The 21234-nt window shown below is 41.5% G+C and overlaps 1 protein-coding gene across 1 annotated transcript in view; it reads right to left on the bottom strand.

Annotated features, from left to right (window-relative positions):
- The window catches only part of RNF144B (ring finger protein 144B), a 123166-nt gene that overhangs the window by 45796 nt on the left and 56136 nt on the right, over nucleotides 1-21234 (bottom strand). Inside the window, exon 2 of the mRNA XM_029590746.1 lies at nucleotides 11277-11381. Within this exon, the coding sequence (XP_029446606.1) occupies nucleotides 11277-11381 (105 nt within the window). The remainder of the gene's footprint in view (nucleotides 1-11276; nucleotides 11382-21234) is intronic.

The raw sequence follows: 21234 nt of genomic DNA, 5'->3' as shown, positions 1-21234 counted from the left end.
TTTATTTGTGTTACATTTAAAAATCAATTAAGATTAAAAATACAATAGTAATCATTACGCACAGTGCCCCTTTCTCATTAAGTCCTAATGGCAAGAAACATTACCCTAAATTCTGAGGAATTCATTAGCAGGAAATACTACTAAATAGACAGTCTAGTCACTCAATGGCAGTGTTCTGTGTTGCAGTGCAGAGGACACGAGTCAGGTCTTGCGCTCCATAGTTTGATCAGGGTTGAGGATGCTGCGGAGTTAGCAATCACAGCCTTTACGGGGAAGACACCCCAGTCATCATGCAATAGTGACACCTAATAACTGGAGTTTGGGCCATGAATGAAAGGTTCCAGTAGGAGCTTTGGCGAATGCCTCCCAGCCAAAGAACTGTTGTTGCTACAATGGCTGAGCTAACTGAGCTGGAAGGAACGTAAAACAGAGGAGAACCCCCCCCCCCCCCCCAGGTAGTTGTGAATGAAGGACCATGCCACTGAGTCCCAACCATAGTTCTCAATGAACTGGAAACAAAAAAATTAATAGCATCCCAGTGAACTCTCCTCAAATGGCCAGTTTCATGACAATCATCAGCAGGTCCCAGGTATACTAAAGAAAACTATAGCAGTTGAAAAATAAGCTTGAGGCACTCATCACAAAAACTTCTTGTACAAAAGGACTGCAACATACCCTGTGACCAGACCCTAGATCTTTCCGTTTCATAGTACTTTGGCCCTTCTACCTCTTGTTCAGAAGAAACAGAATTACCCTGCAAAATTTACCAGTTATTATAATGAAAATTATTTAAGCAGCTTACCTGCAAATTCCACTAAAGGGCCATGGGAGCAATCATCTTCAGAACAGTATCATAAACTAATTCACATGGAAAGACAGCTCCATCATGAGACCGCACCTTGAGTACTATGTACAATTCTGGTCGCCACACTGAAGAAGGTACAGAAAAAGGCGACCAAAATGATAAAAGGGGATGGAATGGTTTCCCTATGAGGAAAAGGTAAAAAAGGTTAGGGCTGTTCAGTTTGGAGACGAGATGGCTGAGGGGGGATATAATGGAGGCCTATAAAATTATGAGAGGTCTAGAACAGGTAAATGTGAATTGGTTATTTACTCTTTCGAATAATAGAAGGACTAGATGGTACTCCATGAAGTTAACAAGTAGCACATTTAAAACTAATCGAAGAAAATTATTTTTCACTCAATGCACAATTAAGCTCTGGAATTTGTTGCCAAAGGATGCGGTTAGGGAAGTTAGTATAGCTGGGTTTAAAAAAGGTTTAGAAAAGTTTTTGGAAGAGAAGTCCATTAACTGCTATTAATCAAGTTGACTTAGGGAATCGCCACGGCTATTATTCGCATTATTTGCATTGGATCTACTTAATATTTTGGGTACTTGCCAGGTACTTGTAACCTGGATTGGTCACTGCTGGAAACAGGATGCTAGACTTGATGGACCCTTGGTCTGACCCAGTATGGCAACTTCTTATGTTCTTATGGTTCATGTGTGTGCATTGACATTTACAACACTACGCATAATATGGAACAATCAGATACAGTGTGCATAAGGTAATTTATGATACTGTTTTAAGTATGGCTGCTCACAGACATTAAAGGGAATACAGAGAAACAGCTTAGAGAAGTACAACAACAGTGACTTAAAAGTACATTTTTAATTGACACAGTATGCACTCTGCTATGTGAACATTCAGAGTACTGTCTAGTGCACATGGTACATTCATTTTTCTTATAAAGATGACAGTGTTTCATTTTGTTTGCCTCTCATTCCCCCCACCCCCCAACCCTGTGTGAAAAATTCTAGGTTCTACAGCCTGGAGCTAGTTAATTGAGTTGTTTGACAAGTGATATTCACACTGTAGCTGTGCTATAAACTCACTAATGAAGGCACTCTAATTGCATAGAGTAATGTCAAGAGGAAAAAAGCCAGGAACAAGTCATGGAGTTTATGTACTTGACGGGTGCAGTGCAGAGATTTTCAGAAAGAATCAGTTGAGTTGGGATGAAAAATTGCTAATTTGCAAATGCAGCTACACATATTATCTGGGGATTTTTTCCTGTGGATCATATTTTATTATCAAATTGATGACTACCACAATATTCCTGAAAATCACAAGAAAAAAAATCCCAAAACATTAGAATATCAGATTATCGCAGACAGATTGTGAGAGAAAAAATATCCTGATTCAGGGGCCAGGTTGCAGATTGCAGGTCTTATGGGTTCCTCTGTGTTTTGTGAAGGATGCCACTACCTGCTTCTCTGTGACCTCCAGACAAACAGGCCGATACAGAATAGTGCGCTCGCCTGAGTGCACCGTTTAGCCCCCATTTATCCATGCATTTTAGACGCGCTATTATTACCCCTTATACTGTAAGGGGTAGTAATAGCGTGTGGAAAACGCCTGGCCAACCCCACCTCCAAAACTAATAGCGCTTATCCCATGCAAAAAATGCATGTTGATGAGCCTATTAGTTATTCTCCCGGAATACTGAACGTGCGGCCAAGCCGCACATTTTACTCTCAGAAATTAACACCTACCCTTGAGCAGACGTTAACTTTGAAAGCACCGAGAAAAGTGTACAGAAAAGTAGAAAAAACTGCTTTTCTGTACACCCTCCAACTTAATATCTTAGCGATATTAAGTCAGAAGCACCAAAAATTTAAAAAATTTTCAAAATACAAAAAAAAAGATATATATATATATATATATATACCTGCCAGTTGGCAGGTTCGAAAATGGACGTTCATTTTTGCCGGCACCCGTTTTCCAAATCCGTGGCTGTCAGTGGGTTCGAAAACAGATGTCAGTAAAACTGAGCGTCGGTTATCGGACCTGCTGACAGCCGCCGCTTCCACTAATGAGGTTCTAGGGATGCACTAGTGTCCCTAGCGCCTCCTTATTAGCGCCCGGCCTCATTTGAATACAAAATTGCATGCCCAGGAGAGGTGCCTGGGCGTGTGCCGGGAGAGTGGATACTCGACTCGGAGCGCCGGCTCTCCTGCACCTCTTTTTGCATTGGCCTGAAACTGTGCCTGGATATGTGATCAGCACGGCCCCCTTCTTTCATTTGATTCACCCCTGGGAGATACACTACTGGGCTGCTAGCATAGTCTTCTGATGCTCAGCAGTACACAGCAGGAGTTTTGCTCAGATCCACCATTAATTATCTCTTTACCAAGGGAAGTAGAAAAGAAGAATTCACAGCAGCTAAAGAAATTTTGCTTCCAACAGTAATAAAATTGAAAGTTGGAGGGGACTGATTATGTTTTAAGAAAAACAGACTAATTCTGCCTTATTCTATGAAAGACTCAGTTGACTGAATAATTCTGTAAAAATAAAAATGCACACAAGATGTCAAGACTATATAACACATAAGTTATTGCACCCTTGGGGCCAGATATATTAAAGGGGTTTTTCCCATTTTGAGTTTATGAGGAAAATGTTTAGTACCACCACTGAGCCTAAAGTTATTGCTACTATCACTGCCACACCTACAGGGAGACACATTGTAAATCAGGACTGAACCGCCCAAGATTCAGGCTTCAGAGTCCTTATATGGAGATTGTGGAGACAAAAACAGTATCTGACTTCAAGAAAGCATGGGATAAACACTGGGGATCTCTGAGGAAGTGATGAGAATTGTAAAGCTAAATTAGTTGGGCAGGCAGCAGACTAGATAGGCCATATGGTCTTTTTCTGCCAACATGTTTCTCTGTTTCTAAATTTCTCTGGGCTCCCTGACAACATCTACAGATTTCATTATAAAAGCATGCATTTTATCAACATTAACAAGCTTCCAATCGGATTTGAAATGGTTGCAAACAATTTCCCATAAAACAGCAAGAAAATGGTTAGATGTTTAAAAAAAAGATAAAAGCAGCAGCTGATAATTTTAGTGATAAAAACTAACGCATTCCCTTTTCACCTTTTCATTTACCACAGGTAAAATTAAATCACAGAGAGGGTAATTCGCAAAGGCATTTCCGAATGGCATGTTATAAAATTGCCCACCTGAGATGTGGGTAAACTTATGCACGTATGTCATGGTATGTGCATAAGTTTACCTGCACTGTACAGAGGCATTCCCAGGAACAGAGTTGTGGAGAGGTTTGGACTTATGTGCATGCTTTTGAATTTCCAGAAGTGTGCATGTAAAATTTCCTCAAATACTGCTGTGCACATAATAGCAGCTGTAATTATATGCAGGTAGTTTTGATAAGAACATAAGAAATTGCCATGCTGGGTCAGACCAAGGGTCCATCAAGCCCAGCATCCTGTTTCCAACAGAGGCCAAACCAGGCCACAAGAACCTGGCAATTACCCAAACGCTAAGAAGATCCCATGCTACTGATGCAATTAATAGCAGTGGCTATTCCCTAAGTAAATTTGATTAATAGCTGTTAATGGACTTCTCCTCCATGAACTTATCCAAACCTTTTTTGAACCCAGCTACACTAACTGCACTAACCACCTCCTGTGGCAACAAATTCCAGAGCTTTATTGTGCGTTGAGTGAAAAAGAACTTTCTCTGATCAGTCTTAAATGTGCTACTTGCTAACTTCATGGAATGCCCCCTAGTTCTTCCATTATTCAAAAGTGTAAATAACCGAATAGCATCTACTCGTTCAAGACCTCTATCATATCCCCCCCTCAGCCTAGCAGATGTACTAGGCCAGACTGACAAACTAACTTTCAAACATGAGTTTCATTATACCTTTTGAGGCCTAGAAAGGATTATGGTCCCTGGCAGAGCATCATCTGCAGATCAGCCTTCTGGATTTGAGAGCCAACTATTATACATTAAGGGCATTTTCTTGTGCAAGAGAATCTTGATATAGATGAACAACCAGGTGGCCATAAGATGGGCTCGCCCCCCCTCACTGCTATCGAATCTTTGTACTTAACCCCCCTCCAATTTGTACATTCTCTGTAAATTTGTTTTTCATGCTATGTTAGCACAAACATTGTTAGATGTATTTACTGTTATATTTATTGTTATATTTAAGTTCCTGCACCCTTCCGGCCTTTTGTCTCTCTCGTTCAACCCCCTTCCCCCCCTCCCCTGTTTTTTGTACTTTCCAGCCTTTAGTTACAATGTTGTAAACCGGTATGATGTTCCCACTAATATCGGTATATAAAAGTTCTAAATACATAAGGACCTTGCTAGTTCAGACCAAGGTCCACTCAGCCCAGCATTCAGTCTTTGAGTCACAAGAACCTGGCAGATGCCCAATAGTTGATCTATTTCTTATATCTCATTCAAGGATAAGCGCTGTTTATTTACAAGTCTACCTAGCAAATAACCAGTTATGGACTTCTGTGCAGAGGCCCTAAGAATCTGGCTGTAGGCCAGCTATGACATCTCCAAGTGGCCTACCATCCAGGAATCCAGAATATATTGGTGGACTGACTCAGCAGAGTTGCTATAATTGCAAGGAACATCCTTGGAAAACAAGATCGTGGATGACTTTAGTCACTATTGCCAGTGCTCAATCTGTTTGCCCCAAGACATAAGTTTGAAGTTCTGTTCCATGGTGTTGAAGGGAGCTACAGATCTGATCCTGATGCTTTCATTTTAACTGGAGCATTGGTCTAACTCTGGTACTCATCAGTTGCTCTCATTGTCGTTACTGTCCAGAGGGTCCTTCAGGACAAGATGTGGTTAAACCTCATAAGACCTGCTTGGCTAGGACAAGTCTGGATGGAGTTCCATCGAATTTCTCTTGAGCCAAACGACTTCTTCAGCCTTTGAGAATGAGACCTATTCTGGACTTTGTAATTTCTTCAGAAATTAGAGAACAGTGGAAATAGAAACCCTGGACACGCTGCAGGATGGAACTAGCTCAACCACCCTCTATTTTTTGAAGGAACTCCACCTCTAGCTGGAGCTTAAGATTGAAGTGTGTGGGTGAGAGAAATACAGAACCATAGCCATACGATTTTCAGGACCTACTGGTCCCTGCTAACATGGATCCAGGAAGACCTCACTACCACCCTCCCTCTTCCTTTACCACAGACTTGCTCTCCCTCCCTTTACCCACTCGATCGATCCATGTTCTGCTAGCTGTAACAGCAGGAGAGGAGAAAGTGCTGCCGCCATACCTCATTAATGACTTGATGTGCTGACCAGAACCAAAACGAGCTGATCTGAGGCAGAGAAACAGCAGCAGACTGAGAAACGCTTCCTCCCAGCTTACACGGGAGGAGAGTCTACCATGGTGGGGGAAGGAAGATGAATTTTAGGACCTGAAAATCCTGGGTGCTCTCCCAGAGACTCCAGATGTCTACCTGGTATGCTGGTGGGACAGGTGCCATATAGCTGCTTATGCATTCACTAAATTTGTCCTTTTACACAGTAGCATCTCTATCCTTTGCTCGTGTTAGTGTGCACTCTGTTACAGTTTTGATTCTATGTTTTAGGCAGCATACACTGTTCCATGCAAACAAAATGCATATGCCATATAGACAAAGTGTCATTTGTGATATTGCTGCAGTCTGTGTTGTCTTGGTACAGGGGTCTTTAGTCTTCTGTGGATTCTATTTTTGCAGGAAGTGGGATAATATGCAAAGCAAACAATGTTGCTTTGAAAGCTGATGTAACTTATGCACGTGTTTGCTGCCTGATTTATGCAAGCTGTGACACAATTATTTCCCTTAACGCTTAATCACTTCACAATTAAGACCACTGTGAGTACTCTTCACTAAGCAAATTCATAAAAATCCGGACCCATTGCTAAAGCTTTGAAAGGCTTACAAATGGGATCTTTTTCAAACTTTATTTAGCAACTCTTGATGACCCCAAATGATTAAACCTTTTAAAGTAAAAGCACAGATTTGATGTCTGAAACGTGGGGGGAGTAGTAAGGTCTGGGAAGTGCATGCAACATGATTGACCCTTGCTGGCTGTGACACAGAAGAGGCACTGAAGGGTTCAGCCTCACAGGAGGTTTCTTTTCAGTCACTGGGATCTCATTCTATATTAGGGATGTGCATTTATTTTAAACAGATGTACTAAATGGGACAAATAAGGACCATTTCACTTCATTCCAAATGGGACAAACCGAAAACTGCCTCTCATGCAAAGATCCAAACATTTTTAGATCTTTTAGGTCCTCCAAACCTTCTCCCTTCTCTTAAAATCAAGTCTGGGGCCTGGACCTACCCAGCTGGGGCCTTCCTAGATCTTTCTGATGCCAACTCCTCTCTCAAAGATTTCTGGTGCTGGAGACTTCTCTGGCCTCCACTTACCCCCACCTGATAGCATCCCCAGGTTCGCAAATCTTTCAAAGTGCAAGAGCAAAGCCCACTTGCTCCTGCCCTGCCTTCTATACCTTGAAAAATGGCGCCTGCAAACCAGATGTTGGCACAGAAGGGACATCACTTCAGCACCTGGCTTAGGTGCAGCTAGCTCCATTATATTGTATGTAAGGCCATAGAACAAAATGGCACTGGCCATACCTCAGACAGGCACCGGAATGATGTCACTTCAGTACCAAAGTCTGAGCTGCTGGCGCCATGTTTTAGAAGATATAGAAGGCAGGGCAGGAGTGAGTGGACTTCACTCCTGCCCCTTGGACTTGCAAACCTGGGGATGTCATTGAATGGGGTAATTGGGGGCCAGGGAAGTCCCTCTATTTATACCACTGTAGGAGGGTCAACTAGTAACTCGAGGCGAGGTTTTGGTGGTGGTCTAGGGTTTTGGAGCCAGCTTTACATGCACAGTCAGAGGTACGAACACCACAGTTCACATCAATGAACATTTAATATGATTTGCTGCATCAAGCTAGGGTGAGAGTACACTGTAGAAATCTCATCTTTGTGTACCTTTCCTCATTCCAAATCACATCAAATGTTCACGATGTGTACTGTGGTGTTCATACCTCTGACTGTGCATGTAAAACTGACTCCCAAACCCTAGACCACCACCAAAACCTCACCTCGAGGTACTAGTTGACCCCCCTACAGTGGTATAAATAGATGACAAATATGTGTGCCAACCCAGAGTCTCTCTTTCTCCCTCTCCAACTCTCAACGAGATCTGCGATATTTATTGCAAATCCTGTTTCGGGCATATCACACAGCATAACGCCAGGAAAAAAGGTGTAGTTATTTCCGGTGTTATAAGGTGCATTACGCTATCGCACACAAAATTAAACACTCCTCATTTTCATAAACTCCTCCCCTTTGACTAAATTTGGAAAATTTGCTACGCATCTCGCGATGCAAAAAATAATGCATGCATTATGGCGTTATCATGGGTGTTAGGGCCCTAATGCCCACGATAACGCCCTAATGCATTTTGATAAATGACCCTGCAAGTGAGGAGTGAGGAAAAGAGATTTTTGTTCCCTGCTGTGTGATTTTTGGGAACTTCCAGTTCAAAAAATCCAGTGTAACATCTGTGAAGAGAATTAGGAAATTCAAGGATTTCATCTGGAGAGACTGGAGATCCTTCAGAAGAGGTTTTATCCTGGTAGAACAGGACAGAAAGGAGTGGGGTTTGTGGAGTCAAGCTGTAGACCACATGCATTTTGGCAAGGGAGAATTACCAGAAATAGATCTCATTCCACTCTGAGCAACTCATTTTCCACCTCCCTGGAAGACAGAAAAGCCTGGGATAAAATACCAATATTAAGTTTGGCGTGGGCGGTGTGAGATTGATCATGAATGTAACTAGTTTAGTGCTGACTGTTTACAATTTACCATGTCTGACAGTATATTCTGGCAGCAAGTATTCTCACTAAGACCAGGAGAAGAGACCATATATCCCCTATCCTAAAAAACCTACATTGGCTCCCTATTCACTTCAGAATCATCTTCAAGTCCATCACCATTATATATAAAACCATCCACCACCTTACAACACTCGACCTACAATTCCCGCTCAGTCAACATCACTCCTCAAGACCCACCAGAGAAGCATACAGAGGATCCCTCCAGGTACCTCATACCAAATCCACTCGGCATATAACTTTAAGAGAACGGGCCTTCTCGACAGCTGGACCATCACTCTGGAATTCCATCCCACTGAATCTCCGACAGGAGCCTTGCCTCCCAACATTCCGAAAAAGACTTGGCTGTTTAAACAAGCTTTTCTGGACCCCTCCTAATTTTCACCTCATCAACTTCTATAATTCAGCCACAGCAGCCCTTTCTAAATAACTCTACATGATGTTAAATTACTACTGTATTTCTCTCCCAGTTCGATCATCCTAGTTATTTGTAACTGCAATTTCCTTTGCACAGGTTCCAGTTTTAATGTATTTTGCACACCTCGTTCAACTGTAAACCAGCATGATGTGATTGTATCATGAATGCCGGTATATAAAAACCTTAAATAAATAAAAAAATAAAATATTTATTTTGCAACTCTCAACCCAAGTGCCCAGTTTGTTTGGCATTGATGAACTGAAAGAATTAAGCAATGAGCTTGCCACCTTTGCACAATACTCTGAGCTCTGGAGGTATATCTTCCCCCCATTCTGAGAATCTACATAAGAGTTTGTAGAGATTTTGCCCAGACTATCTTCCTAGCCAACCCTAGAAGAGAGGTTAAGATATATATCTATATATTATGTATATAGATAAGAAAGATTAACATTTTTTTTATAACAAGAGTCTTTTCATGTCAAGATCAGGAATGGTATTAACTGAAACTTGCTCAGAGGGCATGTTTATCTTTCCTGTGGTGTTTTTGTTCCCAGATAGCTCTATTGTCAGCCTTCCTGCTAATTAACAATCTCATTTGCTAAAAATAAGAGGTTTCAAGCCTCTCTTAGCTTCCTGGGTTACAGTGTCACAAAACTGCAAGTTAAATTATCTCCCTGTGATTCATCAACATATTATTCTGACCTTATATTTCTGTTGCTTTTAGTATTCTCTATCCAAAACACTGCAGGGAAGGAAAAAAATGGCACTTTGCTGTTCAATTCTTTTATTATTTTGTCTGTTTTATAAGTTTGTGTACTGAGAGCATGTGATGCTTTGTTGGTGGTAATGTTTCAGGAATCAAAGAGAAAGTTCAGTACAGAAAGTTCAGAGAAAGGTATTATAGTACAAAAGGCAATTGATTCTGATAATGTCAATTTGTTTATATGTTTGTCCTAGAGAATAAAACAAAATGGATTCAGGAATATGGGCAGAGGAAATGGTTCCCTTATCCAGTATGCTTGGGGAGGGTAAATTTCAGTAGCCATGAAGGGCTACAAAGCTCCCGCAGACTTTACCTCAGATTTTCAAGACGGAGTTCTGTGCATATGTTCACGTTGAAAATTCTCTGGTACTGCTGGTACACACAGGGACATACATGTGGCAAGTAATACCTTCTCCCAAACAGGTATAACTTACCATATGTATATATTTACATATCAAAAATCATAAGCATGCATGTAAATGTTTTCCCCACCCTGACTCTGCTCCCTTGGAATGCCCCTCGCTAGTCCATGGAAATGTACGCACAAAATTGTATTCCGCGTGCACTTTTCCCCAGACTACCACCAGACAATTTTCAAAGGCAGATTTACATGCACAGACCAGGGTTTATGCAGGTAAAATCTTTTGAAAATTACCCCCACGTGGCTTTCAATGAGGCACTATATTAGCAGGGAAAATTAATAACCTTTCTTTACAAGATGTACTAGAGATTTTACTTAGGATAAGGTGCTGGCATCCTATGTGCCATCATCAAGGGGTAGAAAGAGTGTGGGGAAAGGACCTATAGGCCAATAGAAAAGCTATGCAAGGTTTTCAGTGCTTACATTCCTCATTCAGATGTATTGTATTACTCCTAGTGAATTCTAGTTGCTAGTATAAATCTGAAGACTCACTGCTCAGGAAGAGAGAGAGAGAGAGAGAATTCTTACATATTTTATTTTTCTATAATACTAGAAGGAAATTTTCTTGTTATAAAAGTACTGTATGCAGTTTGGCACATTCCATACCACAACTGCATTTCATAGCTGTCTGCAGCCTACAGCCACACCACCCTGAATGCACCCGATCTCAACAGAGCTGTCTGTATGAATAGTTCAAAGGTGCTTGCAATTACAGGTGTTCACACTTGGGTTCCCAAAGGCCACACTTATTCAGGAGACTTACAAATACCAAGTAGGTAAAAAGTAAAATGAAGGAGTCAATAATTTCTGGTTTCTAATGACTTGAACTCAATACAGCTGTTTGCTGAAGGTAAATACTGAGAGGAAATAGTAACAACACAAATAAAGACATTTAAAGTATACAAATTACAGATGCTTTTACCTCTGCTTCCTGCAGGATCCCACGGTGAGAGCACTCCATGTCTGGGCAACTGATAGGTGAACCGAATCCTTCTCGAACTGCCAACTGTACGTATTGCTTTAGGCACTAAAATGGCAATCAAAAATTGAAAGGCTTAGCTTTCCAGTACTTCAGAGTGAGGATCTTTTCAAACTATTTTGCATGTGCAAACTGCACCTATTTTTGTTTCATGTCTTTATAGGTGATTCTTCTGTTCTATTATTTGTCTATTCTCAGATTATCAATTTTGTATAAAACTAATGGAGCTCTGTAAATGCTAAACATAAAAATAAACTACAATTCATATGAAAGTAACATGCAGCTGTCACAGTAGCTGAACTATCACTATCATCTTAACAATCATAGGACGGATAAAGAGGGGATTGGTAGGAACAGGATTAAAAGCTTGGGGCCAAAGACATGGGGGTTGCTGGTGCTGGTGTATGTATGAGGATTTTTATGTTCATCCACCCAAAGAGGCACAGAACTAGGGTGGAAGACAACTGGGCAGACTGGATGGGACAATCTGTTTTCATTTACTATGGAGTCAATACTCAGTAGATTTACCCAGCTAAAACCAGGATGTAGCAGGGTAAATCCTACTTTTTCAAAACTCTCCCTCTTTACCAGGTAAACTCACTACAAGGAGGGCTTTTAAAAGTGTTATATTCAATGCTATCTCACTAAGTCTGCACAACTAGCTGCCCTAAATATAACTGCGCAAAGTTTGTGCTGGTAGATATAACCGACACTTTTAGCCAAATAAGCAACACTGGATAAACAGATAAAGATAACCGGGTAAATGTATCCGCACCTCTATGTTACTATTTTAGAGGCTGGACAAGAGCTCTAGTGCTTTAGAAATGTTAATTACTCTGCATATGAAATTTAAGAGCCAAGACCTTGTAAACAATTCAGCACAGGAAGATTAATAATGCATAGTTTAATCCTCTGGAGTACAGAGTTTACTGATGTGAGAAAATTAGTTTCTCTGGCATTCTAGTATTATAAAACCAAGTACTTGCTAATTTTTTTACTTATTTGTTTATTTTTATTCTACTTTCCAAAGAAGACTTATGAGATCGCTGCAAGGTTGATATTTAAAGGGTTTGCCCAAGTACATTTTTGAGTTACCAGGTAAAACATGAGATTTGAAAATTTCTCCCTACTGACCAGCTAAATTTTCCCTGAGTAATTCATTACCCACACAAAATGTATCTGGATGAAAAAAAAAAAAAAAAGGAGCGAAAACGCTGATAATCAGTGCTGCCTGGCTAAAGTCAATTGGATAAGTCCAGTCAGAAAAATAGATGCCCTAAAGTTATTTGGGCAACTTTAGCTGGGCATATTTGCCTGAACACTTATTCGAGGATGTTTTACTTTTTACAGGCATTTAGTGCAGCCTGAGCTGGAGGAATGATTAGCAGCTGTTTAGGTTGGTCGCCTAACACAGTCTAATTTTGTTTTTACTGAAATGAGTTGCCATTCATATTTATGTTGATTATGTATGTGTGGGTTTGTGTTGATAAGTTGTCATGTTTTTGCTTTAAACCACCATGCGTGTGCTTTTAAGATCAGCAGAATATAAATGTTTTAAAATAATAAATCCAGGTAAAGTCAACAGGTAATTTTCCTGCTCATTGGCCCACTAAATATTGATCTTATCTGTGTATATGTGTGTGTGAGTTTGTGTGTCCCTAACAGCTTTTCTGTTTGGAGTCCTATTCACACCAAACATTCATGGCATGTCAGGGGAACATGAGGACTCTTGACAGAGACAGGAGTTTTTGGGATCCACACATCTAAAAAGCACCGTTGCAGGCATCCCTGAAAATAGGCTCCTTTTTTAGTTTTGGATGGAACTTGTTTTGATTTTCATTCCTGTATCCTGTCGCAATTACTGACCCACCTAAACTATAACCACATTTTAAATTTCCACCATTACAGTTTATAAATACTAAATACTGCTAATGCACTGTTCTAATTAGCAGCACTATACACATTCAACAACTGAATCTAATACTGTTGGAAACTAGTTTCAGCCTCTACAGGGAGAGCTCCTATCTTAGATCAGTTCTCTTCCAGCTCTAGAGCTTCATTTCTATATTCAGAATACACACTGATCCTCCTAGCAGCCACAAACCATCACAACTGATGTGCATCTCCCACATTTGCTCATTCATGGATTCCTGGTGCACATCTTCCCCCAACAAGGAAGCTACACGCCAGCTGTCAGTGTCTGAATCATGCTTTTCTCCACAGGTAGATTTAGTCAGCGAAAGGGTACAGGTATCATTACCCTCCTAGAGAGCAGCCTCTGTCATTTTCATGATGCAAAAATCCCCACTGGCCCACTCAGAAAGAGTTTGAAAGTCATTTCCAAAATTATTGTTTTTACCTACCCATTATAGCATGTGTAGCTGCCCCCCCGGTCTGGACTATGAATTAACCCTTGCTTGGAGTAGGGAGGACCATATGAGAAATTCTATTTACTAATATGATTTATCTTTGGGTTTGTAGCCTGAATAGGGAATGAGACAGGGTCTCAGTCACCTCGACACCACAATTCTGTGCCCTTCGCAAACAACTTCTCACTTGTGACACCACAGGCCAGATAAAATCATCACACCAGAATAAAACAGTAACTTAGTATTATCTAAGTAGATAGTAAATCCAATCAGAACATTAAATGGGAAAAGTACAGTAATGAAGTATAATATAAACTTGCAGTTTTCTTATTTTAAATCAAGCAATGCAAAATTAAGACTGGGTATGTATGGCCTGGTTACCCAGGGCAACCAACATACTCATATGGACAGTAAAAAAAAAAAAAAAAAAAAGGAACGTTAATAGAGAAAGGTTGGGGGGGAGGGAAGCACATAGTTTTTAAATGTAACGGACTCCTCAGTTGTGTCACTGTCAAGCCCTGGGAATTCCTATGTTCAGAAAGCAGTCTAGTGTAAATCAGAAATAGAGGAGGCTCCATTTAAATGCAGCCCCTCCCCTTTGAGAGTGCTGGGATGGTCCATCTCCTGAGAATTAACAAAAGCAGCTTGTAACAGGGAGCTTTGGGGGCAGTGCAGAGTTGAGTTGACGTTAGGAGGAAAGTCAGGAGTCTCTGTTTATGTTGTTTTTTTCAGGCCCAGTCAGAGGAGCCAGGCAAGCCTCTTGGTGGTCCTGACCAGGGTCGGGAGGGATTTCCTGATCCAGTGCATTAAACTAGCTGGTTGGGGATTTTTCCTTTCAGTTGTTTTTGGGGTTTTGCAATTTTTTGTGCTAGGAGCCTTGTAAGACACCTGGGCCTTCTTGGACTCAGGGGATGGGGAACCCTGTGTTTAAGACTCCTAGGGATAGGGAAGACCTGCCCCTGAAGTGGTGGTGATTCGCCGTAAGGAACAACTCTGGTGTTAATATAATTTTTTGGGACTAAGAAATATTTTGATAGAAGACCTGAGAGGGAGAGTTTTGCTGTTCCTTCTTCCTACCTGGTAAGGAACATCGAACGCTGCGTGTTCCAGGATCTCTTCCCAATTTGGGATCTGTGAAGTCCTTCTTGAGATCAAGAAGGACTAAGGAAAACTGTAGGTAATACTAAATTAGAGTTACATCTGAGAACACCCCCCCCCCCCCTTCAGAGTCTTCAACCGGGGAAGAGAGATAATTGAGAATCCTGTGCAGAGACTGGGTAATATATTTTTGACCAGTTCTAAGTTCTAAGTTCAAACAAGGAGATCCCTGACCACATGCTAATTATTTAAATGCATGTGATAATAAGCTTATAAACTCATATCCTATAAACAAAAGTATGTAAACTTTCTCACAGCCACATAGTTGAGAGAAAATTAACAACATGAGGGTAGGAAGGGGTGGGGAAAAAAAAAAAGCTAGTGTGAGCCTTGTATCACAATCTCGGTATGTTTTAAGTTATCTTCTTTAGCAATCCCCACCCCCGCTCCTTCCTAATACAGCAAGGCTGCCCAGATGCTGATCTCTCACCTTCAGGAGGTAACACACCTGTGTGGACCCCAACACAGCAAAAAGCCTGCCAAGAATCCCTGGATGCCTACCTGACCTTTATTGGCTTTCTGATCCCCTGCAGGGAGTTGCTTACCTCCTGCTGCCGTTCCCAACACTATAAAAATCATGCTGGGGAGGAAGTGAAGTCATCAGCAGCGATGGCCGCTTAAACCCAGAGCTCACGACTCGACCCCACTGAATCTCCCTACATCAAGCACCTACGGAGAGGAGCCGGGAACTTCCCCGATCTCTCGCTGTGCCGCTGACCCGTGGTATGGCGGCAAACAAGAAAAAAGTTGATTTGCAGCCCATCATATTTTTAAATGCTGCTGTGGCGTTCAAACTAGGCCCCGATGGTGCACCAAACAGCAACTACGAGCCGGGAAGTGAGAGCGAAGGTGCGGCGGGGGACAGCATGCCGACACGCACTGATTTTCAGTCTTGGGCATTGAGACACTATATGACCGGTATGAAAAAGGAAATTAGTGCGCTGATCTCTGAAATGAAGTCGGATATTGCTGATATGGGCAGCGGGTCAAGGAGACTGAGGTGAGATTGGAGAGCCAGAACTAGCCAGTTGTAAGATCATCCAGGATACAAACCATAGAGATCACATTACCCCTGTTCTTCAACTGCTTCACTGGCTTTCAATACGCCAGCGTATCCAATATAAGGTACTATCAATTATTCACAACCTAATGCACAATCTGTCAGTAGTTTGGCTATGCTCCTCATTATGTTTATATCAACCTCCACATCATCTATGGTCCATTGATAAAAATTATTTGCAGGTTCCAAACATTAAGACAGCTAGGCTAGACTTAACCAGAAAGCGTGCCTTCTCTGTAGCAGGCCCCATATTATGGAATTCAATACCAAAGGCTGTAAAAACATACCTATGTTCAACTGTATGTACCAGCACCCAGGCTTAAAGGCTTTTCTTCCTGTACTTTTATATAGTATGATGTTAATAGTCTGTTATTTCTAAACTTTTATCTTTTATTCCTACTTTTGAATTTTAATATTTTAGCATATTTTATATTTTTTGTTTACTTACGATTATGTACGTTATCCATGTAAACTGCTTAGACATACCAAAATTGTATAGGCAATATAGAAAAGATTTTAAACAAATAAATAAATAAACAAGCAAGCTCTCGAGCTTTTAAACAGAATTGAAGATCTTGAAAATCGGTCCTGTAGATTGAACCTGCACTTCAGAGGGGTGCCAGAGGGCCCTGATTTTATGGATTGTAGCCAGGTGGTCACCAGTATCAGTGCATTGATCTTAGGCCTTGATGTTGAGCCCTTGGGGACTTCTGTGGTGAAGCTGGAGAGAGCGCATAGGGCTCTTCCATGTGATATTGTTGCCTGTCACTACAGTTTTTCTCGAAAGGAAGAGGTCATCAGGGCGGCACGGAATTCAGGCTCTGTATTATGGGGAGGTCATAAAGTTGAAATCTACCAGGACTTAGCGATTTCCACCATCCGTAAGCGCAGAGACTTCCGAGATGTTGTAGCAGTGCTCCGTCACGATAACATGAAATACTGATGGCTTTTCCCTTTTGGTTTGAGCTTTAGCATCGCTGGAGTATCTTCTCGTGCATCTACTGTACCAGAGGCGGTGGACATTCTACAAGCCACAGGCCTGGATTTATCTTCCGCCAATACTTCTACATCGGCAGTGGGAAGTGGGCATCTGTGAGGCGATACTCTGAAATGGCAGCATGTGGACAAGGAAGGCAGAAGGCTCCGGTGACACTCTGGTGGCCCCCATTTCTCCAAGGATCCACCCACTTGAAGTGACTGTCTCGTTTACCTTCTGGGTCATTTATTTCATATAGTTCCATATGATCTCTATGCTATATCAGGTGATTTTCTTTAGTTGTTAAGCTTAGCTTATGGTAGGAGAAAGTATGTATCTGTTTCGTATTTTTTTCTTGCAGGTGTGTCGGGGTTCGAGTGGAGTACCACATTGGTACAATGTCTTCATTCCTCCAGGAGGTGATCCACAATGTGGGGCTGTGGATTGGTTTTGGGTGGGGCCAGAGGGTTGGGGGGGAAGGGGGGAGGGGGGGAGGGGGGTCTCAGTTGTAGATCTGCTTGGCCACTAAGGGGCTTCTTAGACTGGATGGATGCACAGGATTCAGGAGGGAGATGTGTTACTTTTTTTGTATATTTAAACCAGTGGAGGAGGATTATCTGTAACTTTTATTGTACATTATGGAGGGGTTAAGAATAATTTCATTTAACACTAAGGGACTTAATTCCCCGGTTAAGAAGAAACTGCTATTTCAGGAGGCTCGGGGCCTACAGGCGAATATCATCTTGTGTTAAGAAACTCACCTACTTAAATGTACGGAATGTTTATTGTGGGATAGGTCTTTTCTGCAAAAATATCTAGCATCTTCCTCAATCAAAAAGAAATAGTGGTGTGGGGATATTATTTTCCCGAAACCTTGCAATAGATGTAAAGTCTGTATTACGAGATACAGAGGGCAGGTATATTATTCTCAAAGCTGTGTTGGACAACGAAAAGTAAACATTTCTCAGCTTATACAGTCTGAATGTAAATCAGGGCTCTTTTCTTTCACAAATTTCCATGCCACTGGGAGAGTGGGCTGAGGAGTCATGTTATTGTAGGCGGAGATTTCAACCTTACAAGGTATCCATATCTCGATAACATGGGATCTGGATCAGTGGGCTCTAAAGGTCACAGACAGGCCCTAAAAAATATGATATCTGAGAGTAGTCTGGTAGACATATGGTGCTTAAGGAACCCAACTCAGTGCAATTACATATATTTTTCTCATGCTCGCCAGCCATATTCTCATATAGATTTTTTCTTAATTGACAAATCACTAGTTGATATGACTGCTGAGGCTGAACTGGGCACCATAACTTGGTCTGATCATGCACCAATATGGTTAGTGCTGAGGATGAAAAGCAAGGGTGCTGATGGCACCATTTGCGATTAAATGGCAGCCTGCTCGATGATAAATCCTTTACAGATTCTCTTATGAGTGAAAAAAGGGAATATCTAGATCTTAATAGGACTGGAGAGATTTCCCCGGTACGATTTGGGATTCTTTAAAAGTAGTGGTGCGAGCTAAATTGATATAGAGGACCACATATCTTAAGAAAGATAGAAATGTCAAAAGGTTATAGATCATGTAACGCATGGCCAAATTGGCTTTAAACCATAAACGAATTTACACTTGCGGAATTGAAGTCAGCAAAGAGGGAGTTGTAAGCACTGGATCTTTCCTCTGTCTGCGTTTTAATTAGATCTCCTAAAACAAAGGCAATTTGAGCTTAATAATAATAAGGCCAGCAGGTTGCTGAACGAGAGAGTGGCCCAATCCCTTATTACTAAGATTAAGGATCGCACAGGAGAGTTTTTATATGAATCAGCAGACATATGTACTCGATTTCTTCGATTTTATGAGGAGCTTTACACTTCCGATGCCTCGGTGGCAGGGAATGATATTGATAAATATTTGCAGAGTATAGAGTTACCTTCGCTTCCAGTTGAGGCCCGAGAAGTACTATACCGGGAAATTACTCACAATGTGGTCTATCAAGTTATTCAAAGCTTGGGGAAATCACCAGACCTTGATGGGTACGCTGCCAAGTTTTACAAAATATTCCATCCTGTTGTGATCCCACCTTTGGTGGATATGTTTAATGCTTTACAATCAGGGGGTTCACTTTCGTCTGAGTCCAATCTGGCTGGTGTAACTATAATAGCTAAGGGAGGCAGGGACCTTACACTTTGTGGGTCCTACCATCCGATATCTTTGATTAATATCAATTTAAAAATTCTGGCCAAGATTCTGGCGATATGCCTGGGGTTGATCACTCCCTTCCTTATACATGAAGACCAGTCGGGGTTTGGCCGGGGTCATTTGGCCTCTGATAACGTGAGGAGGGTATTAGAATTGATTTGGCAATCACAGAAGAACCATGTTTCCACAGTCCTCTTGGCAGAGGATGCCGAGAAGGCATTTGACAGAGCAGGCATTTGACAGGCCTTTCCTGTTCAAGGTACTCAAGAAAATGCAATTGGGTTCAGACTTTATTGAATGGATTCAGTGTTTATATAATAATCCCAGGGCCTGTTTGAAAATCAATGGAGGTTATTCCATGCCCTTTGAGGTAAAAAGAGGTACCAGGTAGGGATGCCGTCTTTCACCCTTGTTATTTGCCCTATCCTTAGAACCACTCGCAGAAAAGGTGTGTTATCATTCTCAAATTCAGGGTTTGTTGGTGGGCTCACATCAGTATAAGATATCTATGTTTGCAGATGACCTCCTATTTACAGTAGCTGATCTGGAATCCTTACTTAGAGTATTGCTGCAGGAACTGAGAATGCTTGGGAGGGTCTCAGGTTTTAAAGTAAATGAGGATAAATCCGAGTTACTGAACATTCAGTTCCAGTTGATCAGTTTGCAAGTATTAAGACTAATCTTCCCTTTCAGGAAGCGAAAAGTTGGGTAAAATATCTAGGGGTGAAAACAGGACCTAATCTGGATGAGCTATTTGGGTTTAACTATACTCCATTAGTTTCTGGAATACAAAAAGACTTGGATATATGGGATATGCTGAGCTTTTCTTGGCGAGGGAGGATAGACATTGTTAAAATGAATGTATTACTTTGTTTCTCCTTTATCTTTCAAACTCTTCCTATGCACGTTCCTGACTCTCTCCTAATGCTCTGGCCACATAAGCTACTTAGATTTATATGGAAATGCCATCCTCCCAGGGTTTCTAAGGCTGCTCTTTTTCATGACAAACTTAGGGGGGGGCGGGCTCCAGGTTCCAAATCTAGCCTGGTATTTTGCTGCGTCTCAATTGAGTGCATTCACTCACTGGCACACAGGCAGGGAGCTAAAGCCCTGGCCCCGTATAGCCAATTTGGGATCTGGTGAACCACCATTGCATTCTAGGGGCTGCCTAAGTGGGCTTTCTTCCCTTCTCTAGTTTAATTTTAAAAGTGTGAGGAAAATGGAAATCCACATTAGTGGGTGATAAAGAGGCATACCACCTTACTTCCTTCCTTTTTGATAAACATTTTATGCCAGGGACGGAACCTGCAGGATATAGCAGTGGAGGGGGGAAAGGATTGTTTAAATGGGACCAGTTATGGGATGGGCAGAAACTTCTACCATTCAATAAATTGCAACATTTGAACACTCTGACTCTCAAACATTTTCACTTAATTTTTCCACAACATGTCAATCTAAGGGAGTGATCTATGTTATTATTTGCCCATGTCATAAATTGTACGTAGGAAAAACCACCCGTCCAATTCGGATATGGATCATTGAACACCGGTCCAGCATTAGAACTGGCTGGGAAGTTACTCCTTTAGTACCTCACTGGTTAGCTTTAGCGCATTCTGAAGTGGACCTGAAGTTCTTTGTAACTGACGTGTTGCCTCCTCCACCTCGGGGAGGCAATTTTTCTGAAATGCTAATTCGCAAAGAACAAAAATGGATTTACAGGTTGGATTGCCTATCTCCTAAGGGTCTCAACAATGAAATAGAGTGGCATTATTTTGTTTGACACCACCACTCCTCCTGTCGACTGTAAAACTCATTTGTGATTGGTTAAAAAACTTCTGCATTGGTGTCTTCCCATTGGACATCGGTTTTTCGCGCCATAACTTCAGACCTTTAAATTCTTGTGTTTTCTATACTGTTCGCTCTCCTTGCTACTTGAATGTTGTTTTGCATTAAGGTATCGGCGAATTGTTCTATGGTATGTCCCAGTAATTTATTAGTCCTTATGTATTAAGACACTGCTATTTTCTTTTTGTGTTTATATTTTAGCCTTGGAATACATCTCATAACAGTCCCTCCCGACGCAGCCTTCTGGCGAAACACGGGGTCCGTGTTGGGGGACCCGTTTGAAAATTACT

The sequence above is a fragment of the Rhinatrema bivittatum genome, chromosome 2 (assembly GCF_901001135.1).
Source record: "Rhinatrema bivittatum chromosome 2, aRhiBiv1.1, whole genome shotgun sequence".
Taxonomy (NCBI): Eukaryota; Metazoa; Chordata; class Amphibia; order Gymnophiona; family Rhinatrematidae; genus Rhinatrema; species Rhinatrema bivittatum.
The sequence above is the reverse complement of the archived record's forward strand: the minus strand, read 5'-3'. Positions and strand labels throughout refer to the sequence as shown.